The 27,627-nt window shown below is 49.0% G+C and overlaps 10 protein-coding genes and 1 non-coding gene across 11 annotated transcripts; 5 read left to right on the top strand and 6 right to left on the bottom strand.

Annotated features, from left to right (window-relative positions):
- Positions 1–712: 712 nt before the first annotated feature.
- Positions 713–4,108, bottom strand: F9C07_13262 (CHAT domain-containing protein; the record flags this gene model as incomplete). Its single annotated transcript, XM_071507968.1, has 2 exons — positions 713–3,601; positions 3,695–4,108. 2 exons carry the CDS (start codon positions 4,106–4,108, stop codon positions 713–715), a joined length of 3,303 nt encoding a protein of 1,100 aa, XP_071367420.1.
- A 3,776-nt stretch (positions 4,109–7,884) lies between these two features.
- Positions 7,885–8,833, top strand: F9C07_13263 (uncharacterized protein). Its single transcript, XM_041295221.2, has 7 exons — positions 7,885–8,110; positions 8,162–8,179; positions 8,231–8,338; positions 8,394–8,411; positions 8,469–8,573; positions 8,628–8,645; positions 8,702–8,833. Exons 1-7 carry the CDS (start codon positions 7,982–7,984, stop codon positions 8,729–8,731), a joined length of 426 nt encoding a protein of 141 aa, XP_041151078.1. The 5' UTR covers positions 7,885–7,981; the 3' UTR covers positions 8,732–8,833.
- Positions 8,834–9,695: 862 nt separating this feature from the next.
- Positions 9,696–9,769, top strand: F9C07_t237. The gene has a single exon. It is a non-coding gene; the product is annotated as a tRNA-Ile (tRNA).
- Positions 9,770–10,574: 805 nt separating this feature from the next.
- Positions 10,575–12,460, top strand: F9C07_13264 (major facilitator superfamily domain-containing protein; the record flags this gene model as incomplete). The annotated part of the gene is made up of 2 exons (XM_041295222.2): positions 10,575–11,187; positions 11,244–12,460. The coding sequence occupies 2 exons, from the start codon at positions 10,575–10,577 to the stop codon at positions 12,458–12,460; spliced, it is 1,830 nt and encodes a 609-aa protein (XP_041151079.2).
- A 395-nt stretch (positions 12,461–12,855) lies between these two features.
- Positions 12,856–14,622, bottom strand: F9C07_13265 (uncharacterized protein; the record flags this gene model as incomplete). Its single annotated transcript, XM_041287470.1, has 1 exon — positions 12,856–14,622. One exon carries the CDS (start codon positions 14,620–14,622, stop codon positions 12,856–12,858), a length of 1,767 nt encoding a protein of 588 aa, XP_041151080.1.
- Positions 14,623–15,605: 983 nt separating this feature from the next.
- Positions 15,606–17,523, bottom strand: F9C07_2287512 (putative phosphatidylglycerol specific phospholipase). The gene is made up of 2 exons (XM_041295237.2): positions 17,056–17,523; positions 15,606–16,985 (listed from the first exon to the last, which is right to left on the bottom strand). Exons 1-2 carry the CDS (start codon positions 17,368–17,370, stop codon positions 15,789–15,791), a joined length of 1,512 nt encoding a protein of 503 aa, XP_041151081.1. The 5' UTR covers positions 17,371–17,523; the 3' UTR covers positions 15,606–15,788.
- Positions 17,524–21,294, bottom strand: F9C07_2287511 (cytoplasmic dynein intermediate chain). Its single transcript, XM_071510909.1, has 3 exons — positions 21,068–21,294; positions 20,195–20,992; positions 17,524–20,134 (listed from the first exon to the last, which is right to left on the bottom strand). The coding sequence occupies exons 1-3, from the start codon at positions 21,200–21,202 to the stop codon at positions 19,010–19,012; spliced, it is 2,058 nt and encodes a 685-aa protein (XP_071367419.1). The 5' UTR covers positions 21,203–21,294; the 3' UTR covers positions 17,524–19,009.
- A 255-nt stretch (positions 21,295–21,549) lies between these two features.
- Positions 21,550–22,000, top strand: F9C07_13268 (ATP synthase E chain-domain-containing protein; the record flags this gene model as incomplete). Its single annotated transcript, XM_041295223.1, has 3 exons — positions 21,550–21,573; positions 21,645–21,828; positions 21,930–22,000. The coding sequence occupies 3 exons, from the start codon at positions 21,550–21,552 to the stop codon at positions 21,998–22,000; spliced, it is 279 nt and encodes a 92-aa protein (XP_041151083.1).
- A 277-nt stretch (positions 22,001–22,277) lies between these two features.
- On the bottom strand, positions 22,278–23,397 carry F9C07_13269 (putative COP9 signalosome subunit 8). Its single transcript, XM_071507969.1, has 3 exons — positions 23,054–23,397; positions 22,793–22,974; positions 22,278–22,734 (listed from the first exon to the last, which is right to left on the bottom strand). The coding sequence occupies exons 1-3, from the start codon at positions 23,248–23,250 to the stop codon at positions 22,463–22,465; spliced, it is 651 nt and encodes a 216-aa protein (XP_071367418.1). The 5' UTR covers positions 23,251–23,397; the 3' UTR covers positions 22,278–22,462.
- A 37-nt stretch (positions 23,398–23,434) lies between these two features.
- On the top strand, positions 23,435–27,514 carry F9C07_2287508 (dolichyl-diphosphooligosaccharide--protein glycosyltransferase subunit STT3). The gene is made up of 7 exons (XM_041295224.2): positions 23,435–23,739; positions 23,812–23,835; positions 23,962–24,042; positions 24,137–24,730; positions 24,781–25,909; positions 25,972–27,291; positions 27,379–27,514. The coding sequence occupies exons 1-6, from the start codon at positions 23,610–23,612 to the stop codon at positions 26,240–26,242; spliced, it is 2,229 nt and encodes a 742-aa protein (XP_041151085.1). The 5' UTR covers positions 23,435–23,609; the 3' UTR covers positions 26,243–27,291; positions 27,379–27,514.
- On the bottom strand, positions 26,980–27,392 carry F9C07_2237130 (uncharacterized protein; the record flags this gene model as incomplete). The annotated part of the gene is made up of 3 exons (XM_041295211.1): positions 26,980–27,068; positions 27,167–27,291; positions 27,379–27,392. The coding sequence occupies 3 exons, from the start codon at positions 27,390–27,392 to the stop codon at positions 26,980–26,982; spliced, it is 228 nt and encodes a 75-aa protein (XP_041151086.1).
- Positions 27,515–27,627: the final 113 nt, after the last annotated feature.

Here is a 27,627-nt window from a genome sequence, read left to right as displayed (position 1 = left end):
AAAGACGAATTGGGCTGATAGAATTCAACTCCAGTAGAATCGTTGATAACACGAATGAGACGTGATATTATAAAGACTGCCTTGGTGTGGAAATGGATTATGATCTCTTCTTGGTTGCGGCGAGCACTTGAGGGTGGTTGTCTGGTACTTTTTGATGTGCAGAAATACAAGAACGGGGTAGACTACTCAGCCCTAAAGTATCTTATCAGCAGGTGGACCCTTGGTTGCTCGATATCGGTTTTAGTTTGCAGGGAGCTGATTAATCGTATGATATTTTCTTTTAACTGTGATGTCTGTATCTGAGTAGAGTTCCTACTCTTTTTTTTATTATTATTATCTTTTTGTAATAAGAAAGGAAAGGAAAGGGGGAAAGGGGAGAAAAAAAGAGTTGTACAAAACATATATTCAATGTCCGTTTTCGTGGACCTCTTCCAGTAAACACTAGGAGCGACAATTAAGTCTCTCCTATATTTGACTCGAGTGGATGTTTCTATGTAATTTTGTGGTTAACATACTTCAACATCCAGTACTCTTCATATTGGTCACACTCTTTCTATCCAGTCAATAGAAGAAGTTAAATTACTCCGGCTGCTATTGCAATTGGGATTCTGTACGATGTAGAGAAGTGTTTAGAATATAAAAATGTAGTAGATAAACAACCAGCCACTTGTACAGTCCAGTACTTCCGGGAATTAGTGTCACCAGTTTATACTCAAGCACCATAATGAACATACTGTGCCCAATGTAGCGGCCGTTTTCGATAATCATCACTAGTCGAGATTACCGAGACCGCTTTATGAAGTGCTAGCGCGACATCTCTATCAGTGTATTCTAGTACACCATCCCGACAGATCTCAGTGTAGAACAACTTTGCGACCTTCACGCACACACGGTCATCAGACGGCCATAATGCTCCGATAACATGGCTAAACCCGGCCACCTGGAAACCATTAACAACATGGACCACCTCATCCAATAATTGCTTTGCCCGATTCTCCGCAGTTGAACATGCGGAGAGATATGCTATCTCCCCATGCGGAAGATTTTGTTTGCAGAGCTTGCAAACGCTCAGAATCTCCTTTTCCGGAATCGTAGTTTTGGTCTGCAGTAAAAGACCACTCTGAAAAGGATCAGCCAAGTCCGACATTCCATGGCATGCAAAATGGGCAATATGGCAATCGCCAATCTGGCGCATAACACTAGCGGAGTTCGGTTGGTCCAGTTTGTTTACATGAACAGAACTTCCCAGTAAATCAAGGACTATAGACCTTTCACATTTGACCCCAGGTAGGTCATCCTCGCCAGGCGTGTGGGCCATGGTAACCATGAGTAAGTTCAGAAGTTGTTCGTTGGGCGAGAAGGAGGCAGGAACGCGCTCTCTAGCATGTAAGAGTGCCTTTATTGTAGTGGTATAGGAAGACAAGACACGACTAGATGTACTATCGTTTTCGTCAGCACGGAGACCGCGCGCAGCATGGAATGGAAAGGAGCTAGCAAGTCCCGTCCCAATCCACCAAGTTCTTGGAAGGTTTTCTGGTGAGGATTGAACATTATATCCAAGCTTAGTAAGAATAGGTTCGGCGCATTCATACCAAAGCCAGCCTAAGAATTCACGATATCTTTTGTTCATCTCACCGCGCTGACTTGATGAAGCTGAAGTCATTTCCTGGTCAATCCATCTCTGCGCTTGCACGGCACCGAGCCCAGGGAGAGGAACCAAGCTAAATCCGGCTTGGGAGACAACAATAGCATCACTTCTTAGTCTAGTGATGTTCACCACAATGATGCTACCGTTAAGAGATGCATCTTTCATCTGCTCCTCATTTAGGTCCTGTTGGAAGGAGTCAAAGGCTGGAAGTTGCCGTATATCATGCAGACATTTTTCGAGTTTTTTGAGAGCTTGTAGTCGTCTAGTTGGAACAGCTTCATCTACATATTGGGGTTGGCTGCTCTCGGCAGGATCATTGATTTCAAGGCGAAGCTCTTCATATAGAGCACATAGAGTAGGATCGGCCGCTTTTAGTTTAGACGTATTACTCCGGTCATTCATAATAAGACCAAAAATGACACTACGTCCAGCCTCTAACAATTGTAGAGCTCTGAAGGGAGGCTGTCTGACTTGAAGGGCTAGAGAGCAGGCCAGGGTTGCCAAGCCAGAAAAATGTGATACAACGTATTGTTGATCCTCTAGCGTCAAATGTCTGCTACAGACAAGCTGCAGGAGATCAAGAGCTTCAACACACAACGCATAGCTATTATTGTAGTCCTCTTGTTTAAGCATGAGGCGAATGGCTAGGGAAGCAGCTGAGATACGCTCCAAAGGTAGTGCTGAAGTAATTCGGGCCGCCTTGCGAGACACATGTATCGCCTCCTCGAGATCTTTTAAACAACCCGTTCGTTCATATTGACTTTTAAGCATTGCTCCTAGGTTTTTCAGTTGTCCTGCAAGATATGGATGATCATCTGGAGTAGCCTTAATGGCCCGGCGAGATATGCGAATTGCCTCCTCAAGGTCACCGAACTGCCATGTTTGTTCGTACCGAGTTACAAGCATGGTTCCAAGGTTGTTGTATTGTGCTCTTAGATCAATGTCACCATCAAAACTAGCTTGGATAGACTTGCGAGACCACCAAATGGCTACTTCAAGATCTTTTCTTTGTCGCGTGTGTTCGTATCGTTCAGTGAGTACATGTGCGAGATTGCACAACCACTTTCCATAATAAGGATCATCAACAGGGGTAATCTGAATTGCCTTGCGACAGATCTGATACGCCTCCTCAAGGTGATCCATCTGCTTTGTCCGTTTATATCCATATAAAAGCACGCCGCCAAGGTTGCCCACCGATGCTGTAGAATCAGAATCATTATTATAACTGGCCTCCTCTGCTTGGCGACATAGCGTTATTGCCTCTTGTAAGTCGTCCATTTTATTTGTGCGCTCATGTCGCAGTACAAGCCGATACCCGAGGTTGGTAAGGTGCGTTGCTAGGTCGGGAGAGTCCATAGGAATAGCTCGAATAGCCCGACGAGACAACTCGATTGCCTCTTCTAAGTCTTCCCTTCGCCCTTCCCGTTCATATTGACGTGTGAGCCCACTTCCAACATTAGTCAAGTACCTTGCCAGATCGGAACTTGTATCAGCTGTAGTCTGAACTGCGCGACGGAATACCTGGATCGCCTCGTCTAGGTCTTCCGTCCGTCCTATTCGTTCATATCGGCGTGTGAGTTCGACCCCAAGTTTTGTTAGATAATTTGCCAGATCAGGACACGTATCAGGGGTTGCCTGGACCACCTTGCGGAATACCTCAATTACCTCGGCTAGATCTTTCATTTCCCCTGTTCTTTCATATCGAATTGTGAGTCCATATCCAAGATCAGATAGGTATGTCACCAGATCAGGACATGTATCATAGGTGACTTGAGCCGCACTGCGCGATGCCTTGATCATCAGTCCTAGGTCCTCTATCTGTCCTATATGCTCGTATCGGTCTTTGAGCATTCGTCCAATGATAATAAACCACCTCGCACGAAGAGGGTGGCCTGTGGGAGTGGCCTGAATAGCTTGACAAGATGCCCAGATCACTTCTTCAAGATCTTCGATCTATTGAGTCCGCTTGTATCGAAGTTCTAGCTTCTTTCCGTAGGTATCCATTATCGCTAAACGAAAAGGATGGCTCTTAGGAACAAGCTGAACAACTTGGTAAGACACACAAATTGCTTCTTTGAGACATTCCTCGTCTGGGATCTTCTCGTATCGACGCGCAAGCATGTTTCCGTAGTTATACAACATCGCTGCACGATAAGGATGGTTTTCAGGGGTGATGTAAACTGCCCCGCGGGATGCCTTAATGGCCTCCTCCAAGTCTTCCATCCGTCCAGTTTGTTCGTATCGACTCATCATCTCATCTCCAGCGTTGGCTTGAGCCTGTATAAAGTCAAACAAATCACCAGCAGTGACGTGAACTGTCCCGCAAGGAGGAGCACGAATCCTCGCTTGGAAGGTCTTCATCCAGCCTGTCCTCTTCTCTCGAGGTATAAGTTTGGTTTCCAGGTCTTTTAACCAACTTGTAGGATCGGCTTCATCGAGCGTGCTTCGAAAGGTAGACATGCTGGTAGCGTCTCCAATTTGTGCTCGTGTATAACAATCCCAGAGGGTCTTTCGAGAAGTTTTTATGAGATTTATTCTTCCAATGATCTGAATGTTCTAGCGAAGCTTTTAGACATGGCTATATATTGTCTTCTGAGTCCACTCGTCTACGCAGACTTCAAAAGAAGAGAATCAAAAGAGTCTACCCTGAGAGGTATAATCAACAGTGTTTGAGGCTTAGCAGTTCATGCCCAGACTCAACATTAGTTAACGCGCAAACTGGTACGTTCTCAAGGCACTCAGCCAGGACATTGTCGTCATATGCGACTTCCAATCTCGCGAGCCTGTTGCATGCTGTGTGCTGCTGGCCCGAGGGGACAACCCGTGAGAAGTCCAATCAAACAACACCACGTCAGCTACCCTCCTTTCAACTTGAGTCTCCGCGCATATTTGAACACGATGTGGTGGTCAGCAATATCGCGGGTAGTCTGTATTCCCAGGGAGCTCACGTCATCTTCTGCGCGCTTTTTGAACTGTTGAATTAAGTTGATACATTATGCAAACGGATTCTTTTTTTAAAGCCATGTCCACTGTCGAGTGCATTGGCGGCATCAGGAGTTGTTGTGCCACTTGGCGAACTAGTTGACCCTAGACTGGCGGGTCTAGTGGGCGCGCGGAAGACTTACAACGACAGTTTGTGTAGCGGTACAATATTGCAAGGTCCGTTTTCAATTTCTGTCGAGTAAAATTGTTGACAAAGCAACGCTAGCTAAAGGAGGCGAGATGGAAAAGATATTACTTTCTCAAAGCGGTTTGGAAGGCAGGTTAGAGATCGCAGTAGGTGATGCTCTATCACTTCAAGGTGAACGTGGCAAGTATATAGCAGGAACAGAGATCTTTTTAAATCTTATCTAAGTCAATGTTGACCTACAAATTCGATAGACCTTCTTCTCCAAGCGATCGGTATACCGACCAAATTGATGAAAAAAGGGTATTCGCGTCTATCAGGGGTAGTGTAAGCCTGATGACACAGTGTGGCAAGGCATGCGCAAGCACAGGGGCCCTGCCACGGAGACCAAAAATAAGAATAATCAATGTTGTGTTCCTATGGAACACTTTCAGAGATTAAACTGAAAAGAACAGATACTACACTTGATCTAAGCCAAAAGGCAAAGAGAGCTGGAAAAGAAAAGAAAAAAAATTCTAAAGAGCGGGGGGTCGACGCTGTATTTAAAGGACTGCCCTGGTGGTCCGTGCGGAGCTAGTGGTAAGCGACCTAATTTCAACCAATCATACGTCAGACAACTGTGCTGCGATAGGCTTACCGGTTCGGGACATCACACTTGGTTGCCCAGTGCCAGTGAGGATGAAACACCACCTTAATCCCAGTATCCTAGGGAAGCAAACTTAAGGCTTACCGTCCAGTCTGTTCACAGGTATCTTATGTCACTCGGTGAAAATATGCTATTACCGCAATCAAGCCAGAGCGGGGAGTGTTCAACCTTTACATGTGTCGTGTCTGATACTACGGCTACGATCGCAAAGATCATTGTTTTGTCAACGGGTTTACTCTTTCTATTGGACCGACACGCCCACTTCAAGAAGTAAGAAAAATGGCGACGGCCAACTTCTCGGAATCATGTTTAAACGCGAAGACCTTGAAGCTCTCCTTGACGCTAAGCGGAACAAGCAGTCAACTAGTGCTTCATCTAGTGAAGGTTTTAGAGCTTCTGAAACTACGCTTTTCCAGTGTTGGGATACTGCATTACGGATAACACGTATGTAGGTGGTCTTGTTGTCTCCATAGTTCACAGACTAAGTTCTTATATGTGTTCTCTGTATCTAAGTAGTTGTACTAAACATGTTGTTATATGCCAACCTGAGTGGGTTTCTCTAGGCTTTCACTAAAGAAAAGTACGTGTCGGACAAAATTCTTATGGCTTAAGAGCAATTAATTCATTGATGATTCAGTCTTCAATTTCCTTGCAACAATATGACCAAGTGAGAAGTGACTGTGCAGTATCTGGAGCAAACTCTAGGGTCATACCCGTCCGTCCCCAAGCACAGTACTTCAGATGACCTATAGTTCATAACTTCTAATGACTCAGACAATCATCAACCATCCAAAGCAGAGAGGCTACTTCTTCGTGAGAGTCCAGCATTTTCCACCAATGATACCCAAGCGGAAGTTCTCGAACAAGCTCTGTACGCTTACGTACATTATCGCACCAAGAAATCTTTGCTTCAGTGTAGGAGAGCTCAGCTCGAAATTAAAATGAATTGATCGAGGCCGTCCGATGTGCATACAGCCCCATGCCGAGGATTTCCGCGGCTCCGACATCAATCAAATTCGAGTCATATTGACAAAGTACCAAAAGCGGGAAGCCGGGGCTTAAGCCAATATAAGCCCTATAGATCAACAGGAGTGAAACGATACCTTGCTTAGTCTCCACCTGATTTGCAAACGGCCCGGTTGCCATCGGGGTTCTTATGAACTTCTAGACTTTTCTACTCCTCTGTTCGTTCTAGACTGTAAACCCTTGATTAACAGAAATGACATGCATCTAAAAACTTTATTTTCAGCCATGCACGTCTTGGTATGTTCACTCTCTTTCGATAACCATATATTGAGGATCCAATTTTATGACCATTTCATTAGCTCCCAACGTATCCCACGGTTACCTAATATCAATAATCGTATAATTCGTAGAGCTTCTGGCCCTTGTACCTCGAAAAGTTAATATACAAACGAACAAAAAAAGCCTTAGCCGGTTCTACCCGCAATTCGAGACCTCTTCAAGGATCAGGGTACCTACATACACCATTTCCAAAAGGATCATGGTACAGACAAGGATATGCATCCGCCACCTGCAGTGTTACTGTGATATCATAACATAAGAGGTATGTATGAATCGCCCACAGACAAGCCGTTTTGTGCTTTTCTCAGTTGGTACTAGACTCCTGCCAAGGAATAATGCAAATCATAACCATTTATTCAAGCCATAAGGTAAAGCCTAGAACGACGTCACTTGTAGAGAAAACTCTGTTATAGTGCTCTGTACTCCCTGAACCAGGGTCAACATGCAAGAATCAACGCACTGAGTCCCTTAGGTATGACAGTCTCTACGCACGTTCGTTGACGCTTCGGTCTCATTGATTCCCAACAGCATCGCCGTTAGAATTTATGTAATTGTCACCCGAGCTTCCAAATCACCCCATGCATAACAATCTATACTGCTTGTGGCAAACCACATATCCAACATTCCATCTCGTAAAGCTATACTACTCTCAGTTTGAATGAGGCATCAGATGCGATGCAAAAAAACATGCCATTGCATTTCCATTCTCGCCAAGTAATTCTAGGCCCCTTGCATACCATGCTGATGGAGGAATCTGCCACAGCAGCGATATCGTTTATCGCCACCGGCTCTGACAGAATATGCTGACTTCGTATTCCGTTGGTTGGTATGTTTCTCGGTTTTATTGACGATCGATTAAGTATTGGTCAATGCTGTAATCACAGACACCTATCGGATTATCCAGGGTAGTAAAAACGTTTTGGCTCCACTAGGCGCCATAAATAACGCACGGCCCGAAGCCACAGGTATGATCACTAGCAATCCCTGGTGTGTTCAGGTCTTCTTGTCAGGGGTACATAGTTACTATTTCTAAAACTTTCGGGTTTGATCCACCCGGATACGATCCGGAGAGCAAGGGATAGTCTGACCATCACAGTCCAATTGTCAACTCCGGGGTATAAGTATTCGGACAATTCATCTTGTGTTTAGGGATAATCCATCAACAACATTCTCTCACCTACGTACGGAAACATTCTTCGCACTATCATCTCTGTTTCTCTTTCTAAACATTTCTTTGTTCTATACATCCGCCAAAATGCTTCGTGTCTCTGCTATCTTCATGGCCTGCCTCCTTCTGGCTACCGCTGCCCCCACCGCTCCTGAGAAGAGCAACGCTTGTCTCTCCATGTGTCTGCAGGAGAGACCTGCTTGTGCTAGTGATGAAGTATGTTATTCTGTCACTTCTCTCGTTGTGTTATTGCTGACCCCGTTCTAGCATCCAACTGGCTCTGAGGTATATCTCTTTCACTCATAGATAAGAGTATCAATAACAATGAGTGTCTAGGGCTGCTGGGGTTGCTGCCAGAAAATCGAAGCAGTAACTGCACCTGTCCAGCGCGAGTCATGTCTCTCCATGTGTCAACAGGAGAAGCCTAATTGTGCTAGCGATGAGGTGAGTCGTTATATGTTATCTTTCTAGAATAGCATCACTAACTGACCTTGTTTAGAAACCAGCTGGCTCTGAGGTATGTCGCTTTTATTTGGCATGAGCAAGTGTAACTATATTAACAGTGTTCGCTTAGGGCTGCTGGGGCTGCTGCCAGAAAGTCGAGCCAGTCGTCCCTGTCAAGAAGGAGATGTGTCTCTCCATGTGTTTGCAAGAGAAGCCTACTTGTGCCAGTGATGAAGTAAGTTCCTCTTTTAAAAGCTTTTGGTGATCGCAATGACTGACTTTGTCCTAGCACCCAACTGGCTCTGAGGTATGTCTTTTCACTTGTTCTAGGTAAGGATAATTATATTAACAAGTCATCGTTAGGGCTGCTGGGGCTGCTGCCAAAAGAACTGAACAACAAGCATCTAAAGACTGATCATGGGATCGTCACATCAAAAGTATTAATTCTCTGTCTAAATTTGTTCAAAAGCAAAAGCAAAAAATGTCTATCTCCAATTTTTATCTCTTAGTTGGCGGATGTCCACTGTGCATTGCAATGTGGACACCGTTCCATGTACGTACTAATGATAAGTCACTCTTTTATATATGTGTGGATGCTATAATACGAGTCATTCGTCTGTCTCTATTCTAGACATTATAACCCTATGATACTAATAGTGATCTTTCGGTGATCATATGAGAATCCCAATGCGCCAGTTTGCCGGCTGCTACGCGGTCTAGCAGCCGGTCCCATCCATCTAAGATAGCATCCTCGTTTCCTCGAGGAATAGCTTGTTTCAGATGAAGAGATCGTGGTGATAGGTCAATGGATCGATTGGATAGGGAGGCGAAACCTGAGGCAAGGGAGCCTTCTGCTCTATTTGAAGGTTTTTTAGTCAAGTATGTGATGGTTGCCATACTTCGACATCGACCCTCAGTTCTTGAGGATCGCACGACTATTGTGGTGTTTCTCGACTGGCACAGGGTGGTCATATTATCGTATGGCTCTTACATACATGGCAAGGGTCTCGCGTAGCGATGTAGAATAGGTGGATGCTTTATGCTCCGGCCAATGCTAGATTCGTTAAGTATGGAGATATATAAATATGAGAACAATAGTTCTATTCATCAGTCAACGCCTAATGAGCTCTAGGGTAAAGAAGAATAACCAGCATGACACAGTAAAATGACACAGTCAGCTATGACATTCCTTGGTTGCGAAATCTTGTCTCTGCTGTCTGATGAATTTCTTTCATTCCAAGAGGATCCTAGGTACGTATCGTGAAGCCGTTTGCCAAGTGGGCGAAGTGTGGGAATTAAACTAGGCGTACCAATTTTGGAACTAGACTCCAATTGTGGATTTCTTTTTGCAAGAATTGGTCCCATAACTCAGTTGGTTAGAGTGCTGAGCTAATAACTCAGAAGTCGAGAGTTCGAGCCTCCCTGGGACCACATATCTTTTTTTTAGTCCTCTTCCATTATTCCTATACACCTTTGCGCGCATTGTGTGTAACTTGCTTGCAAATATAACCAGAACCTACTGTATATTGGCCCACAGGCACGCCATAAACTATATCCTCGACATGAGAGGACGGAACATATACCTCTCTCAAGACACAAGCATTTCTTGTCTATTTCCAAAAGATGCATAAGTCCGAGGATGCCTTGCCCTGTCCGGTCAGGAAGTACAAATATAATATATATGTGTGCACCAGAACGAAGAATAATCAACATTGAATGACATAGCTAAGCGGCTCAGGTGCCCTGGCCCCTACGGGCCTACAGATCTACAATAACCTTTGGGCTTGATTGAAGCTTATTTTAACTATATGCCATGTATACCCTGCCCCGTACTGTGTAATCGTTCTAGAACACAGTTAACTGTCTAAGAAGACGGCTACTGCGTCCAATCCCGTACCCGAGCCTCGGTATCGACGCGAACGAGATCATGCAATTCGGCTTGCCGAAGTACAAGCCGAGTCGACGGAGAGTGGACCCAAGCGGGCTGCAGGATCACCCAAGTGGAGCGACCACCCGATGTATACAGCTCTCTAAGCCAATGGTGTTGCAATTCGTCATCTTCTCTTCTATTATATGATCTGTAGTTGTTATCATCTCACAGATTTTGATCTCATGGTGTCAGCCAACGGTATTGCGTATATAATCCTTTCATTTTCGATCCTTGTCTATTTCTCTTACTTTTTCTCACCACACAGTATGCGCAATAGCATAGCTATATCCACACAGGCCCCTTGGAATGGCTTCCGAAGACTGTATCCACGAAGCCCCCCAGCCCCAGGGAATACCGTATTGGCGCCTACTCACCGACCAAGGAGTCGTCACCCCCGAAATAATCGACTACCCTTACAAGGGTTCCGGCACAGATGATGACCCCTACATCGTGGAATGGATCCCCAATGATCCCCGCAATCCGATGTTGCTTAACAAGTCCCTGAAATGGGCTTACACTATCACCGTTGCATTTGCCACGTTCGGTGTTTCGCTTTCCTCCTCCGCCTATGCAGGCGGCATCCAAGAAGTCATCAAGCACTTCGGAATCGGCGAGGAAGTGGCCACGCTCGGCGTGTCACTGTTCGTCCTGGGCTTTGCAGTTGGCCCGTTAGTATGGGCGCCTCTGAGTGAACTGATCGGTCGCCAGATCGTTTTCTTCGTCTCATATGGCGCTCTTGCATTCTTCTGTGCCGGCGCCGCCGGTGCACAAAATAGCTGGACGTTGATCATCCTGCGCTTCTTCGCTGGCTCATTCGGTTCCTCACCGTTAACAAACGCCGGAGGCGTCATCGCCGATATCTTCCCAGCAGAAGAACGAGGTCTAGCAACAAGTCTATTCGCCGGCGCGCCGTTCCTAGGTACGTACACCACCACACACCATCTTCAACCCCAACTAACAAAAAGAAACAAACAGGTCCAACCCTAGGCCCCGTAATAGGCGGCTTCCTCGGTGAAAACGCCGGCTGGCGCTGGGTACAAGGCTTCCTCGCAACCTTCACCGGCCTAATCTGGATCGTGGAATCGCTCCTCGTGCCCGAAACCTACGCACCACTACTCCTCCGCAAACGCGCCGCCCGCCTCACAGCCCTAACCGGCAAAGTCCACCGAAGCAAACTCGAGCTCGAACGCGGTAAAGTAACCATGACAAGCGCTTTCGGCGCCGCCCTTCTCCGCCCCTGGATCCTCCTCTTCGCTGAACCCATCGTCCTCCTTCTCTCAACCTACATGGCCATCATCTACGGCACCCTCTACATGCTCTTCGACGCCTTCCCAATCGTCTTCCAACAGCTCCGCGGCTGGTCCGAAGGCGTCGGTTCTCTCCCCTTCCTCGGCGTCATGATCGGCATGATGCTCGCCGTCGCTCTAAACATGTATGACAACAAACGCTACGTCGCAATCCACAAAGCCCACCACGGCTTCGCGCCCCCCGAAGCCCGTCTCCCCCCCACCATGCTCGGTAGCATCGCCATCCCCATCGGCCTCTTCTGGTTCGCCTGGACTAACGCACCCCCCGTCCACTGGATAGTCAGTATCATCGCCGCCGCCCCCTTCGGCTTCGGTATGGTTCTTGTCTTCCTCAATATCATGTCCTATCTTATCGATGCATATACTATCTACGCTGCTAGCGTGCTGGCCGCAAACTCAATTATCAGATCCTGTTTCGGTGCCGGATTCCCCCTCTTCACGACTTACATGTATCGCAATCTGGGCGTCCATTGGGCTTCCTGCATTCCTGCTTTTCTGGCTCTTGCTTGTGTGCCTTTTCCCTTTGTTTTTTATAAGTATGGGGCTGTTATACGGAGGAAGTGTAAATATGCCGCCGAGGCGGATGATTTTATGAGGAGGTTGGCGGAGAAGACGGTCTCTCTGGGGGAGGAGGAGAAGGCTGTTGATGAGGAGGTTAGGGTCCAGGCTGAGGGGAGGGGGAGTGCTGATGGAGGACAGGATTTGGGGAGGTTGGAGTCTGGGGGTAGGAGCTCGCTGTCGACTATGCGTGACGGGAATGCGGGTTATGAGGCTAATCCGTATGATATCGATCGTGTTAATACGAGGAATTCGGCCATCTCGAGACGGTCCAGGTCCAGGTCTAGGTCTGCTAAGGGGAGGAAGAGGGGGTTTTTGGGGCTTTGATGCGGGTTTAAGGGGTTGATTAGTATGTAATGTTTAAAAATAGGTAATCAATATTTTAAGATGAAGAGGGTTACTGTCTGTGGGTGGGCTTTTGCGTGTGGTTATGGTGAAGTGGTCTTCACTGTGATATTGGTCTTATGCGATTATCTATGTACAAGCTCGATGGAATGTTTCGTGGAAAGAAGAAAAATAAGTTTGTCTCGGTTGACCCCAGTTTGAGTATTTACACTCAACCAAGGTTTAATACTTAAAATGTATAGACAAAAGAGCCAGTTGCTCAGCAAGCATGAAATGAAGAATAAAAGTTGGGAAGATTAACTTCACTAAGAAGCTAAGGGATCCCCAAATCTCGTCACTCCATATAGGAGATGGTCGCAAGTAATAATACAAGCACACTAGTATACAGGGACCTTGAAGGCTGGGAACTCGTAGGTCCAGCTGTCAATCGACTTCTCGTCGTTGACACAGTCGAAGCTGGAGTTGCCGCGCCAGAGAGGACGCTTGGGCCACTGGCAAAGCATCTGGGTCTCGCCGGCGTAGGTACCCGAAGAAACAGTGGCATTGAGACGGGACGGCTTGTTGCCGTTCTCGACCCAGTCGATCATAATCTCCATGTTGTTCTCAGGGTAAGGTCCGGGCTGGAGAGAGTTGGTTCCGCAGTGGGCGGCACCGGGGATTAGGTAGAACTGGTACCAGTCCTCGAGAGCCTCCAGGGCCTCCTCTTCCGTCTTGTCGCCGTACATGACGGAACGAACCGCCTGCCAGTAGTGGACCGAGGAGGCAGCGGGGATACTGGGGTCAGATTCACCGTGGTAGTGCAGCAGCTTTCCGCCGGACGATTGGAAGGGAGTCAGATCGGGAAGGGTGGTCTGAAGGCTGTCCATGTAGCGCACCATACCAGTGTTCATCCAGTCGACCAGGGTGTCGTAGGTCACGTTGTTCAGATCCGAAAGGTTGTCGAGGTTCAGGAGCTGAATGAACTTGGTGACGTACTCACCACCGGTCGACGGGATGTTGAGCTCCCACTTGCCAGTGTCAGAGTTGTACTCGGTCTCAGCATCGCTCAGCTCAGAGGCAATCTGCCAGGAGAGGTACGCGCGCTCGCCCTTGCTGTTGTGGAGACCATCGTAGATGGCCTGGGCGACAGCTACACCACGTGCGGTGACCGTGCCGTTCTGGGCGGGCTGGTAGCTGGTGGTGCTGCCCTCGGCCTGACGCTTGACATTGCTGCGCTTGCCATTGCTGAAGCCGAAACCAAGCGAAGTGCTAGTTCCCGCAGCACAGTAGTAAGGCTCACCGATGATAGAGGTCAAATTGAAGTTAAGCTTGCAAAGATCCGTCCGGGACACAACACCGTCGGTTCTTCCATCAAGCGGGTCGCAAGCAGCAATGGTGGCGTTCACGATCTTCTTCAACTCACATGGAGGCGGGTAGTAGTCCAGAGTTTGCTCCACTTCGGACGAGAACACATGGTGAACCTGTTGCTGAGCGAAACGGAAAGCCGGGGCACCAGTAATCGCACCGTCATACTCCTCACCCCAGCGCTGGACTTGACTCATACCCTCACGTCCTCCATCGGAGCAACCCTCGTAGTAGGTGTAGACCTTGCTGTCGCTGGACTGGCCATAAAAGCCCTTGGTGATGTACTTTCCGATCCGGGTCATCTCTCCCAGTGCCTGGTATGCGAACATGTATGTGGCGTCCCAGTTAATGGTTCCGTTTCCGTAGAGGACTACCTCGTCGTAGCTGTTATCGAATGCGTCGTATCCAGCATCGGTGGCACCTCCCACAGCGCCATAGGCGAGACCTCCGGTAGCATCGCTAGAGAGGGAAAAGCCACCACCACCAGCAACGTAGAAACGGTTCTCGTAGTCGGAGGGCTTGGGGAATGCGTACTTGATGACCACTTTATCACCCTTGCCGGTATGCGTGTAGGCGACAGTCACATTGCAGTAGTCATAGGTAGTGGTGCTACCCATGCCAGCCGACTGGTTGTAGAGAGGGTTGGCCGTGACGGCGGACGGAAGCATGCTGATTCCGAGCAGAGTTCCGTTGGCAGGCAATGCAGCCTTCACGTTAGACACGGTGCACACATCGGTAAAAGAAGCTGCGTTCGCTCCTGCTGCCAAAGCAGCAACGGCCATGCGCGAGTGTTGGCGCATCTTTCGAACCAAAAGAATGGCAGAGGTCAAGGAGTGTTCAAAGGATACGAAAGGAATAAACGAATGATGAGGTCGTATCTAGGAGGAGCCATAGGGAAACTATTGTCCTATTTATTGCAAGGCTAGGGCTGAGAGACCACCGTCTTCGGCATCATAAGGTTCGGGATTCGTAACAAGCTTGTGGACCAAACGGCAGATCAACGCTTTGCCATCCTTAATTCTACTCAGGCTGTCGTCACCGGGTTGCGTGGCAAGATGCCAAGTCAAAAGGTCTTCCTCGAGGCTCGACCCGCGGAGTTGATACTAGTAGTAGTAGTAGTCTCCGGTCGTCCGACGATGAATTTTTGTTATCTGATGTTCCGGTTCGGCTGAGATCCGGCCTTATCTGATCTCTCCATGCAGCCCTGACCCTTGCGCGTGCAAAGCTATCCATGATCGAGCCACCATGTCAGCAACATTCAAGGGAGATACAATGACCGAGATTTGGCTCTCTCTTGGCACTCATCTTGTCTGACGCGGTCTTTCTTGAGTATTTTGGCACGTTTTCTTGCTCTATTGCATCCGCTAAGAGGAAACGGGTAACTATTCCCGAGCCCTCGGAGTTAACAATCAAAGATAAGATGCTGAAGAATTTGGTCTCCAATCACCTCCAGTTCCAATCGTTGATCAGGGGCAAATTGCATCAAACGTTACCTAACGTGTTGTGTTTAATTTTTTATCTCCGAGCATCAGGTACCATCAGCCTCAACATCGTAGCATTGTATACCTACAACAAGAAGACCTATACCAAGGCGGAAAATGCTGAGCGGCTCCCAAATACGTTTACAGAACAGGGCAACCGATTATGGACTGTTAACGAAGGTCGTTCAACATTTGAACAACGAACGATAGGGACAATTGACGAGTACCAAACATTATACTCAGAGTTACGGAAGAGTATATACCCGGCTCCCCCTGACTAGACTTCAAGGCAGTGGAGGCTGAGCCAATTTTACAATTTTCTAGTGTAATGCTTCCTAGATGGGCATAGAGAATTTTCACACAAAGGCAAAACCTTCGTGGCTGCCTAGACTCATTTAATTGAAACGGTTATTGTCATAATTATATCGTCATCATGGTCATATGCGGCTCTAGACATCGAGTCTAGACTGTACAGATTCATTTCTTTAAAAATCAGCCGGCTCAGGTAGCTTCTCCGGCGTCTCACGGAAAGTGTTGGTGATCAGACCCCGGAAGCTGGGAGACCAGTCGACGCGAGGAGTGAGAATGTCCAGGTTCCAGAGCTCAGCCACATATTTGAGAATAGAGGTGTGGGTGAATTCGTTAGGCTGGTCAGCCGGGCTATTCTGAACCACGCCTTTGCCCACCCATGGAGACATCAGAACGGTAGGTACTCTGATACCCAAACGGTCGAAATGGAAGGTAGCCTCTTGGCCGTCCTTGGCCGTTTCGGTATACGTCAGGTTATCGCCAGCCGGCACATTCTCAGGAGGAGACACATGGTCGGCAAAACCACCGTGCTCATCAAATGTCAGGATGAACAGCGTCTCGTTCCACTGCGGGGAAGAGCGCAACGCCTCGTAGATGCTCTTAATGAAGCCCTCGCCCATGTTGATTGGAGAAGGGGGGTGGAAGGACATATACGAACAGCATTCTGGGTTAATCCAGGTAAATTGAGGCAGCGTACCGGCCTTAGCATCATTGAAAAACTGGTCAATAGACTTCACGTTGGTGGTACCCTTGCCGCTCTTGGCAGTCCACTGGTAGAACAAAGAATCTGGAAGAAAACCAGTGGTGTTGGAATAGTTGATCCAGCTAATGCCGGCGGCCGAGAGCTGTTCGAAGATAGACACCTGAGGCAAGTTGGAGATATCGAAGTCGTGGTCATTTTGACCGTGACCGTGCGAGGTGCCCGAAGTCAGATACGCACGGTTGGGGTTGGTCGGCCCCGGAACCGCTGCGAACCAGCGGTCAAAGAGCACAAAGTTCTCGGCCATGGCATTGAAAACCGGCACGTGGTCCGGCGTGTAGTAGTTAATGACCTCGGCAGCGCGACTCAAATCGGAGCCGAGCCCGTAAGAGACAATCTGCTCTGTTACGAAGCCCTGCATGCCAGGCATGTCATTCTTCGCGTTGGGGTGATAGGTGCTATACACCTGCTGGTTACCACCGGTAATGCTGTGGTCCGGATCATCGGGGGCCACATTCTTCGCGATCGGTTTGGCGCAAACCTTCTCTGAGAATGGATCTGAAGCGTTTGATGGGTTGCAGTACTCGCGGTTGACCAACCCATCAATTTTGGCGTTGTATGTCAAGCCACCAGCAAACACGTCAAAACTCAGGTTCTCCTCGACCAATACCACCTATAGTGTTACTTAGTACTGAAGGTCGGGAAGGCTAACCATTCAGTAAATGACAGCAAGCAAAACATACCACGTTCTTAATCGGAGTGTCCTTGATAGGGTTTACCGGCTTGCCGTACGAAGGGCTTGAGGAACGGGCATGGGGAAGGCCGTTGATACCCAGCGCCAGGGAGAAGAACGCGAGCAACGAAATGATGCTCATGATGAACAGCAGCACCGTGATAAGAGTCGTGCGCAGCCAGGGACGACGTGGTGTTTCTGGTGACCAGGTCCCCGCCTTTATATGAGCAAGTCCATCCTCCTGTATAACCCGATCAGGCCTGAGGATCGGCTGCAATTCGGGCTTTGATGGGCCACGTGGGGCCGAAGGTGGTTGCCATTGCATGATGGAATGCAGTGGTGCTATCAGTTAGCTTCCTTGCAGAAGTCGACGAGGGTTGAATGTGAGTTTGTATCACACAGTAGTTACTAGTTAGTAGTAGGTGTAGTTTGCCGTGGGGTCGACAATCGATAAGGACCCTTTTGCAGGTGGGGCAAGCCTCAGGCCCAAAGGCTCCATTGGTGGTCGGCATGCGGTCTCATGGTTGGAGGAGGTCAGTGGATTGGCTGGGGAAAGACTCGGCATCACGGCAACTCCATACCGCAAGGGGCTTAACTCTTCCCCTCTCATTCGGTCTAGAGTCAACAGACTTGCAAGCCCTAATCCGCCATCGTTCCAATTATTGATTCCTCTCAGGCATGTGCCATGCAAGGCATCAGGTTCCCGTGTCGATCCCCTGATGACAATCAAACTCTCCAACTTTTGAGTCTGTGATCGGAATGAATGACCTCGCTTGGGAACGGTCGGATTGGAGTCCTGGATATCCTCCGACAGGTCTGCAATCCGTGCGTCATTTTTGCAGACCTCGGATAGATATGTGACGAACTGGAACGTTGCTCTTCTGCTGGTTCCTTTTTTACTCTACCGGCTAGTTACATTCAGTTTCCCGTCTCTAGGAGAATTTGCTGGCCATCGACGGAAACTTTATCATTTGACCCCCTCAGGTGTTGACTTTTCTCCAAATACTTGTGAAGCTTAACCATGAGGACTAAGCACTGAAACCGCATATGCCGTAAAGGATCGGACCAGAAGATTAGCGGTGAGTGATCAGTCATGGCAAGGTATATTCCCTCCAATATAGCCGTGGATGCATGCCAGACACAATTTTCCCTCTCTAAATGGCCCGAAATGGAACTTATGGTCCAAGGACCCTAATACCATCATGGGGCTGGGGCCTCTCCGTCATGCGCGCAGATTCCAGAAACGATACAACGAGATCAGACAACCTTTTGAAATTATACTTCACTGTATTAGTGACTTTCACTAAAATAGTGTCCATGTCACTTGTGACCAACTCCTTCGTCTGGCAGTTGTGGTCCGATAGTACTCCGTACTCATCTACGAGATGCCCAAGTGTTACCTATCACGTAACATATCCTAGATGGGCAAATCCATGTCCATGCGGGCCATATCGGGAACCGTAGTGCCGAGAGATCCCTGCGGGCTATGAGCCATTTTTGATACCGTCCAACACGGCAGCTCATGTCGGCTTGAGACATACAGGAATATGGCGACACATATGGCATGGATACCCCTACTTGTCTTGCTGGATACCGAAAATATCTCGAAAGTAGAATATTTACATTTTAATGCCCTTCTAAGTCAGGTCGAGTATAAATCCAGAGAACCCGCCTTCCTGGTCCAACAAATGCATACATACATCAACAGCTGCCCGAGGGGTATATGATAAAAACTAAATAAAGACGCCATGCAAGGAAATCTGACACAAAATGAGCAAGGGAAAGTAGGGGAAGCTACTATGCTGTAGCAACTGGACGGTAGCCTGCGCATGAAGATCTTGCGGCGTTCTGGCAACGGGGGATCAACACTCCCCGCACAAAGTCTGGAGTCAAATCACATTGACCGTCTCACTGGAGTTTAGAAGGCGAAGCGATCTATGCCAATCACAAACCCAATTATCACGTCAGTTGATCCGGTCCTTTTGCTCTAGTCCCCCAACCAGTCGCTTCACTCCGGCCCATTCCTCGGCTGGCACATCTTCAGGAGTACCACTAAGACCCTTCCCTACCTCAAATACGGTGACAACCCCATCTAATCCACCTGTGGCAATCCGCCTTCCTTCGCGTTCCTCCCAGGCCACCTTGTTGAGACTACTCGTCAAAATGCCACCACGGCCCTTGGACGGCGTGGTCCGCACAACTGGTACTTCCGTATCCGTGTAGAGGTCCCAAATTTCGAGGTTTCCAGCACCGTCGACAAGGGAGAAAACTCCAGGGCGGTGGGGAGACCACCGGGCATCATAGACAACGTCTTCACGGTTAATGTCCAGAATCGGAGATACAACCTGTGTCGCCGCGATGGCCGAGGTGGCCGGTGCTGTGGTTGCTGGTGGCCGAACACGCCATAGCTTCACGCTCCAATCCAAACTAGAGCTTAGCATCAGGTCTCCCAGATCAACGGGGCCCCGTGCCGGGTGGAAGGCAGTAGACATGATAGGGGCCGCATGGCCACGATACGCGAGGCGGTGGTCGGTTCCGGCCTTAGCACCGGCTCGGTCGTAGCGATGGCAGGGGTAAATCCCGCCTTCTTCTGTACCAACGATAAAGAATGTCGGATCGGATTGTGGGAATGACATGGTCGTGGGGGCGAGGTCTTCGGTTTTAGATGGCGGGGGAGTAGAAAGTTCGAGATATTCTTGAGGTTGAGACAGCATATCAACAGTCCAGCCACAAACTACGCCATCCGTAGACGCAGTAAGTATATTATGAGCATTTTGTGTGCCGATGATTGAGATGCTATAAACTGGATGAGTGTGCCCAGAACCAGTCAGAGGCGTCTTCTGTACCGGTGCACCACCACCTGCGCGCGATGACCGAGTATCCCAAAGCAGGACCTGCCCGGAATATGAACCGCCGACGATAAGATTAGGGTGGAATGGGGAGAACTTGGCCGCCAAGATATCGGATGTAGAATGGAACACATACTCGGGGCGGGATTGCAGGTGTTGGTTCCAAATCTGAACCAGGCCGTCCGGTTCATGGGGAGCAGATGGGTTTTTGGTGTATGCAGCTAAAACAAGCTCTGGGAACTATATGTGACGAGTCAGCGATGCATAACAAGGTAAAAAATAATTTCGATGGTGACAGACCTTTGGAGAAAAGCTCACGTCGCTGATCATGCGCTTCTTGCTCCATCGTTCGTCCCAAAACTGGCAAACCTCTCTGATGCCTCTCCTTTTCTTTCCATGTTCGTCATCTTCCTCCACGTCGCCATCAAGTCCACCAAGCTCATAATCCGCTAGTACGTCATATTCCTCATCGAGAGCACGCTCAATAACCTTTGCGGAACGTTCGACGAAGTCCAGGAAATCCTCGGAAGAAGTCACAGCCTTCAGTTCGTCATCATCCAGTGTGCGCAATGGATACCGCAGTTTTGAAGAGTCATCCTCGGCGTCATGTTCTGCCTTCTGTTGCGTAGCTAGCAATTCCTCCTCGATTTCTGCGCGGAGCTTCTTCCGGATCTCTTCGTCGCGCTCGCGCTCCTTCTTGCTTAGGCGTTTACCTGTGCCTGTAGGATCCTGCCCATCTTCGTCATCGGATTCTACCGATAAAGTACCTTGTGGTTGTTTGGAGTCATCCGTCTGGACTCCTTTGCTGTATGTAACAATTTCGGGTTTTGGTTCAGGGGCTGGTGCTGTAGGATATGGCTCTGCACCGACAGTTTGGACGGCGATCGAGTGCGAAACTGGTCGCGCAGCAGGGATAAAAGCCTCGGCATGGTCTCCGCTCACTTGGCTAGCGCTAATCACTGAATTCGGCCTGCTCCCTTTGCGTGAGGGGCCATCTGCGTGGCTTATGGACGCCGACCCGGGACGGTCCACCAGACGTGAGATCAGGTCATCGAGCTCCGCTCTGCTATCGGCACGGCTAGGAACTGGGGACACAACCTATAATTGGTGGGGGGAGTTAAAAAGACATGGCTCTCCTGTAAAATATTGGTAGTGTTGAAGAATGTCCCCTACCTCGGAAGCATCACCGCTGTTGGCCCGACTTTGTGAGAACTCCTGCTGGCGCAACTCTCTTTGTCGTTTTAGTTCGGCAAGTTTCGCTCTTTTGGCGAGAATCTCTGCCTTTCGCTGCTGCATGGCTGATGACATGGTGAATTGAGACAGCCGATGGGCTGACGTACCATCCAAACCAAACCAGTTCGGGTACTATAAGTTTATGATTATTTACTCCCGTCTCAAGGTATGTTATGCGCGTTAGTTGGACTTCCCCGTCCCGCGCCCAGAGTCCGGGTCGGCGGATGACATAAGCACAGGCCCCCGACGGTCCGGAAAAACTCGCGACAGGAACTTCGCCTTGAACAAGCTTCTGAGTATCCTATCCGATTGCCAGCCATTGCCAATTGATACCCTCCAAACGGTCGCTCGGAATCCGGCCTTGTTACCCTGTGTTTATTTGTCCTTTTTTGAATTCCGCTCCGGAGACCAGGATCTTAAAGATGGCTACCGCACAAGGTGTCAACGTGAGTGTCCGCAAGGGCCCCGTTCTGATAATGGACCCTGGGCAACTGACAGCATCATACTCGCATTACAGGTCCTTCGCTACTCGGCTCTCGTAGCCGGTCTCTTCTACGGTGCCTACCACCAATCCTCAATCACCGCCAGCGCGAAGCGTGCCGAAGCCGACCGTGAATACGCCCGCCAGGAACGCCTGATTCAGCAGGCCAAGGCCGAATGGAAGAAGAAGACAGCACCCAAGGACACACAGAACAACGGAAGTATGTTGCCAGCTTTCTAAGCCCTGAATGAGATACGGCCCCTTCGATCTATCCCACGAAGGTAATGCTATACTTGACCCGGCGCTAACGGTTGCCTGCAGTCATCACGGATCCCGAGGACAGCCGGTTCGACCTTGAGGCCTACCTGAAGATGAAGGCCGGGGAGAACTAGAGAAATTGGGAGGTACAAAGCGGAAGGATGAGTGACAGCTGTTCTGGTACAACGGTCGTGCCCCCTAGGGTACAAGAAAGGTTGTTCGGGTAACCCCCGATTATGTATTATTGTTTGGTCTAATTTCCCAGAGTCGTGTCATTGCGAGCGAAAGGAATGATTTTTCTTTTACGTTACTAGAGATCCTCTCCGAGTCATTGTACATATTCTGGGCTGTCGTGCGTCTGTACACTACAGTTGGACCAGAAGAGCAAGAGATTCTGTTGTTCGCTTTGGTGTCATTGCTGATCCCTTGTACTGTGTGCGCCCTTGGGTGGGGTGATACTCTTATCATTGCTCATCAGACGTTTCCGCCATTCAACGGACCTGGAGGTCTATTGTTGCGTAGCCATCTCAGCTCTTCGTTCAACCAGTCGGATCTCCCGGGTTTCTAATGCGATATTGTGTCCGAATTGTCCACCTCTAGCCCCCGTGCTTCCCAATCAACGCCATAATTTGACTCACTTCATCGTATAACCGAGTGTCCTTTTCTGGTGCGGTGGGGATTGGTTTAGGGTGTAATAGTCTTGTGCTTTCATCCCATACCCACCCAACTGCAGTGAATTTCTGTATCACTGCGGGGTCGCCCTGTTCTGCTGCAGCAGTATCGAGACCGAGATAGTTTGCAGCTGTTGCAGGCCGTATCGCTTCGTAGGCATGGCTGACTTCTTTCAATGTTTTCTCTTGAAAATATGCTGGGAAAATAGTCAGCAAGTCACAGCGACAGAAACAAAGGGGAAGTGTTTCTCTTACTCTCGTAGCTTTCTACCGCCGGACGCAGGAAATCTGGCCAGGGTAGCTCTCTTAAGATTTTGTAGATTGACTCATAGTTCCTCTGCCAAACAGCCCGTAAGAGAGTCAGACAATTCTGGAGCGACGGATCATTTTGAGACAGCTCTTGTGGCATTCGTTGAGTCATCGCGCGAGCTTCATATCTGTTCAACGCCAGGATGTTACCATTGGTTGTATAACCAGGAGCCTTCTCTGCAGGCTTTGGGCGTAGGTAGAACTCACATTTGATCTGTCAGAAGATGCGCAAAGAAAAAGGTCGAGTAGAATAGACTGAGGAGCTCCGATACATTGCTATCAGATGTTGACATTAAATAAGCCTCGCCCTCGTGCTCCACCAAAATATTGTAGAGCTCGGTTGGTGAACGACTAGATTTGAGCACTGCGGAAAGTTGTTCCTTGGAGAGTGGAGGTAAATCCATCTTGGTTAATAAATGTATAAATGAAAGTGGATTATTCGCAGAGACGGTAAGACAAGAAAAAGACGTATGCAAAGACCAAGGGCAGCACGCTGAAGCTAATCTCAGTAGTATCGATAGTGACGGTTGATTGATATCAAAGGCGGTGCGGTGTGGGGGCGCGGAGAGTTCAATGTGACGCGGTATTGTATGTATGAAACGTGCCTGGTGCCAAGCCTCGGAAGTGACCACCTTGCGAAGCTGTCTCCATTCGATCAACGAAACATCCAACTACTCCTCTCTTCAGCTCCAGGGCAGGACGAGGGCCAACTCTCTTTTGCTTTCCCCATTGATTTTTCTTTTTACATTCTTCTCTGGCCGTTATGGCCGAAACACCTGTTGATGCCTTGTTGAAAGGCAACACCGGCAGGAATACGCGCGGCCTGCTGCGCATTATCATTCTAGTTACAATCGCCGCCGCTGCAGTGTCGAGTCGACTGTTCAGTGTTATTCGTATGTCATTCGACAGATAATCTATTTGTAATTACTCATTGAGTCAATTGGCACTGACTTGTTATGCGCTAGGTTTTGAAAGCATTATCCATGAATGTACGTTCAGCACCAACCAACCTATACTCCGACAAGTTGCCCATGGCCCCCGACTTCGATCAATATGCAATACTATTGTCTCTCTTCGTTAAGAGCTCCGGAATCCACTGACTTCATACCCTACAGTCGATCCTTGGTTTAATTTTCGCGCAACAAAATACTTGGTACAACATGGCTTCGAAAGCTTCTGGGACTGGTTTGATGACCGTAAGTGATTATTCGACAGGCGATACCAACTATATCGAACAGCCAAGCGGCGACAACCATCTGCTTATGGTACTAACTGGCTAATTCTATACAGGAACATGGCACCCTCTGGGCCGTGTCACGGGTGGCACGTTATACCCAGGTCTCATGGTGACCAGCGGCGTGATCTACCACATCCTCCGATTCCTAACCATTCCCGTCGACATTCGCAACATTTGTGTCTTGCTCGCACCGGCATTTTCTGGTCTCACGGCATTTGCGATGTATCTGCTGACCTGCGAGATGTCCATCTCACCTTCCGCTGGTCTCCTTGCTGCCGCCTTCATGGGTATTACCCCGGGATACATCTCTCGATCTGTTGCGGGTAGCTATGATAACGAAGCCATTGCAATCTTCCTTCTTGTATTCACCTTCTTCTTGTGGATCAAGGCTGTCAAAAATGGTTCGATCATGTGGGGAGCGCTGACCGCTCTCTTCTACGGTTACATGGTGTCGGCTTGGGGTGGTTATGTCTTTATCACCAATCTGATTCCCTTGCATGTCTTTGTGCTTCTCTGTATGGGAAGATATAGCTCCCGTCTGTACATCAGTTACACCACCTGGTATGCGCTGGGAACTTTGGCAAGCATGCAGATTCCATTCGTCGGCTTCCTCCCCATTCGGAACAGTGACCATATGTCTGCCTTGGGTAAGCGCGTTCTCAGTTAGTCAACAGGAGACATACTAACGACTACCTAGGTGTATTTGGTCTGATTCAACTCGTGGCATTTGCTGACTTTGTCCGCGGCTTCATCCCCGGTAAACAGTTCCAGAGACTTCTCACTGCCATGGTTATCATCGTCTTCGGTGTTGCCTTTGCCGGACTTGTTCTTTTGACCGTGTCCGGAGTAATTGCCCCGTGGAGCGGTCGCTTTTACTCCCTGTGGGATACTGGCTACGCCAAAATCCATATCCCTATCATTGCATCGGTGTCGGAGCACCAGCCGACTGCTTGGCCAGCTTTCTTCTTTGACTTGAACCTCCTCATTTGGCTCTTCCCCGCCGGAGTCTACATGTGCTTCCGTGATCTCAAGGACGAGCACGTCTTCGTCATTATCTACGCCGTCCTGGCAAGCTACTTCGCCGGTGTCATGGTTCGTCTCATGCTGACATTGACCCCGATTGTCTGCGTGGCGGCTGCGCTGGCGTTGTCGACCATCATTGATACGTATGTGTTTGCATCTCGTGGGCCGAGTCCTCAGAGCAAGGCCCAAGATGAGACATCCGCAGAAGGTCTTCGTTCCACAAGGAACCCGGTTGTTGGAATTTCCTCTTATATTTCCAAGGCCGTTGTGACATCCTCTGTCGTCATTTATCTGCTCCTGTTCGTTGCGCACTGCACTTGGGTCACATCCAATGCCTACTCTTCCCCTTCGGTTGTTCTGGCTAGTCGGATGCCGGATGGCAGCCAATTCATCATCGACGACTACCGTGAAGCCTACTACTGGCTTCGCCAGAACACCCCCGATAACGCCAAGATCATGTCCTGGTGGGATTATGGATACCAGATTGGTGGTATGGCGGATCGCCCCACTCTTGTTGACAACAACACCTGGAATAACACCCACATCGCCACTGTTGGAAAGGCGATGAGCTCTCGCGAGGAGGTTAGCTATCCTATCCTCCGCCAGCATGATGTTGATTATGTGCTGGTAGTGTTCGGCGGTTTGTTGGGTTACTCTGGTGATGACATCAATAAGTTTCTCTGGATGGTTAGAATTGCCGAAGGCATCTGGCCCGATGAGGTCAAGGAGCGGGACTACTTCACGGCACGGGGCGAATACCGTGTTGATGATGAGGCTACCCCCGCGATGCGCAACAGCTTAATGTAAGGCCGCCCAAATCTTGCAAACGATACATTCTAGAGCATGTGCTAATGATACCCGGCAGGTACAAAATGTCCTACTACAACTATAACGCTCTCTTCCAGCAGGGTCAAGCCATGGACCGCGTCCGAGGCTCTCGACTGCCCGCTGAAGGGCCACAGCTTTCCACCCTCGAAGAAGCGTTTACCAGCGAGAACTGGATCATCCGTATCTACAAGGTCAAGGACCTTGACAACTTGGGCCGTGACCATAACAGCGCCACAGCCTTTGAGCGGGGCCACAAGCGGAAGCGCGCTACCAAGAGGAAAGGACCCCGTGTTCTGCGAACCGAGTAAAGGTGGAGTCTGTGATTCCGCCCATCTTTGGTTTGTGGCCTCGTAAGGGACAGGTGGATCCTTCTCTCTGTTTAGCATGTTTCTCAATTCCATGTTTTTGTATCTGAACACCGTTTCAAAGCGACAATGTAGACGATTAGAAAATGCATGTGATTTAAACATAAGCCACCATATTAAAATGGCTTTACGTCGTACATTATAATCAACCAGCCTCCGTAAATCTTGGGCTCTGATGGTACTGCTTCACGTCTGCAATCAATAAGAGGGTGGTATCTTGACTGTTCAAACAGATAATATACAGATATAAATGCTAATAAGGACAGGAATAACAACAGAATGAGCTGAGAGGTATTTTTCATGCGGGCACCCAACCGACTCGCTTCTTCACATCCCCACTGCGCAGCATTGCCGCGGCGCTGGGTCCTGCACGGCTCCCGCTCTCACCATCACTTCCAACTTCGCAGACTTCCAATAGGAAACCTACATCTCCCACCGTTTTCGCACATTGAAAAACCTCTTCCCATTCGAAGCCCACAGGCATGTAGTGCCAAGCAAAGGAAACAGGATTCGCCACGTTACTCCGGTACCCGATACATTATCCGATCAATGATCGAATCGAACCATTGTCCTTGACCATTGGTGTGCAATTCTAACCCTGACCAACCGAGAGTCCGTCATAACCAAATCAAAAGCGGAAGTCACACACCAACGGGTCGAGTAAAACGCTCGATTCGCACTCATTGCTTCTGCTGGGGCTTCGCGGGCGTCTCGGGGACCTTCACATCGGAGAATTCATCCTGGCCGACTGCACGGATGGTGTAGGCGTCTTTTGTATAGTTGGTTGGTTAGTACTTAATTCCTTGGGTCTAGTATGATTCCTGGTTTGTGATTCCGGAGAGAAGATATGATCGGAGTCAAACGTACAGACGCTGATAGTGAACGCGACGAGGCCGAGTCCGGTCAAGGCATTCTTGACGAGGTAGGGACGACGGGCGCGCAGGAGAGCAGCACCAGCGCGGTAGTCTTTGCCGTAGTAGGTGGAGTTGAAGCTGGGATTCTAGGGTTAGTATGGGCTCACTTGTATTGGGGGTTATTAAAGAGGGGAGTGCATTGTGTGCGTGGCGGTAAAGACGTACATTCCGGAGGCCATCTTTTGAGATCTTCCTGCGAGTATCAAGGAGAAAGAGATGTTTCTATTATTTGGGAAAATTGAGAAAGTGGTGAGGGACCGTACAGCGAGCAAGTGCGGACTGATTCGACACCGTCGGAAGATTATCGCGAGTCTTTCGATCAAAAGTCTTGGCGGTTTTGATCCGGAGTTAACGTGGACACGCGGATTTAGGACTATACTTGGGTGCATACGGCACAGTTTACTCGACAACAGC

Source organism: Aspergillus flavus, chromosome 8 (assembly GCF_009017415.1).
Source record: "Aspergillus flavus chromosome 8, complete sequence".
Lineage (NCBI taxonomy): Eukaryota > Fungi > Ascomycota > Eurotiomycetes > Eurotiales > Aspergillaceae > Aspergillus > Aspergillus flavus.
This window is presented reverse-complemented; position numbering and strand designations above follow the sequence as displayed.

Excerpts from the sequence above, each read along its gene's own strand:
- F9C07_2287511 (XM_071510909.1), bottom strand. The coding sequence starts at position 21,202 with ATGTCATCAGCCATGCAGCAGCGAAAGGCAGAGATTCTCGCCAAAAGA. Across the intron at positions 20,993-21,067 it reads ACAGCGGTGATGCTTCCGAG|GTTGTGTCCCCAGTTCCTAG; the intron begins GTAGGGGACATT and ends CACCAATTATAG. Across the intron at positions 20,135-20,194 it reads ACGTGAGCTTTTCTCCAAAG|TTCCCAGAGCTTGTTTTAGC; the intron begins GTCTGTCACCAT and ends CGTCACATATAG.
- F9C07_2287508 (XM_041295224.2), top strand. The coding sequence starts at position 23,610 with ATGGCCGAAACACCTGTTGATGCCTTGTTGAAAGGCAACACCGGCAGG. Across the intron at positions 24,043-24,136 it reads CTGGGACTGGTTTGATGACC|GAACATGGCACCCTCTGGGC; the intron begins GTAAGTGATTAT and ends AATTCTATACAG. Across the intron at positions 24,731-24,780 it reads TGACCATATGTCTGCCTTGG|GTGTATTTGGTCTGATTCAA; the intron begins GTAAGCGCGTTC and ends ACGACTACCTAG.
- F9C07_13263 (XM_041295221.2), top strand. The coding sequence starts at position 7,982 with ATGCTTCGTGTCTCTGCTATCTTCATGGCCTGCCTCCTTCTGGCTACC.
- F9C07_13269 (XM_071507969.1), bottom strand. The coding sequence starts at position 23,250 with ATGGATTTACCTCCACTCTCCAAGGAACAACTTTCCGCAGTGCTCAAA. Across the intron at positions 22,975-23,053 it reads CATCTTCTGACAGATCAAAT|ATATGAAGCTCGCGCGATGA; the intron begins GTGAGTTCTACC and ends GGCGTTGAACAG. Across the intron at positions 22,735-22,792 it reads GGCGGTAGAAAGCTACGAGA|CATATTTTCAAGAGAAAACA; the intron begins GTAAGAGAAACA and ends CTATTTTCCCAG.
- F9C07_2287512 (XM_041295237.2), bottom strand. The coding sequence starts at position 17,370 with ATGCAATGGCAACCACCTTCGGCCCCACGTGGCCCATCAAAGCCCGAA. Across the intron at positions 16,986-17,055 it reads ACACTCCGATTAAGAACGTG|GTGGTATTGGTCGAGGAGAA; the intron begins GTATGTTTTGCT and ends GTAACACTATAG.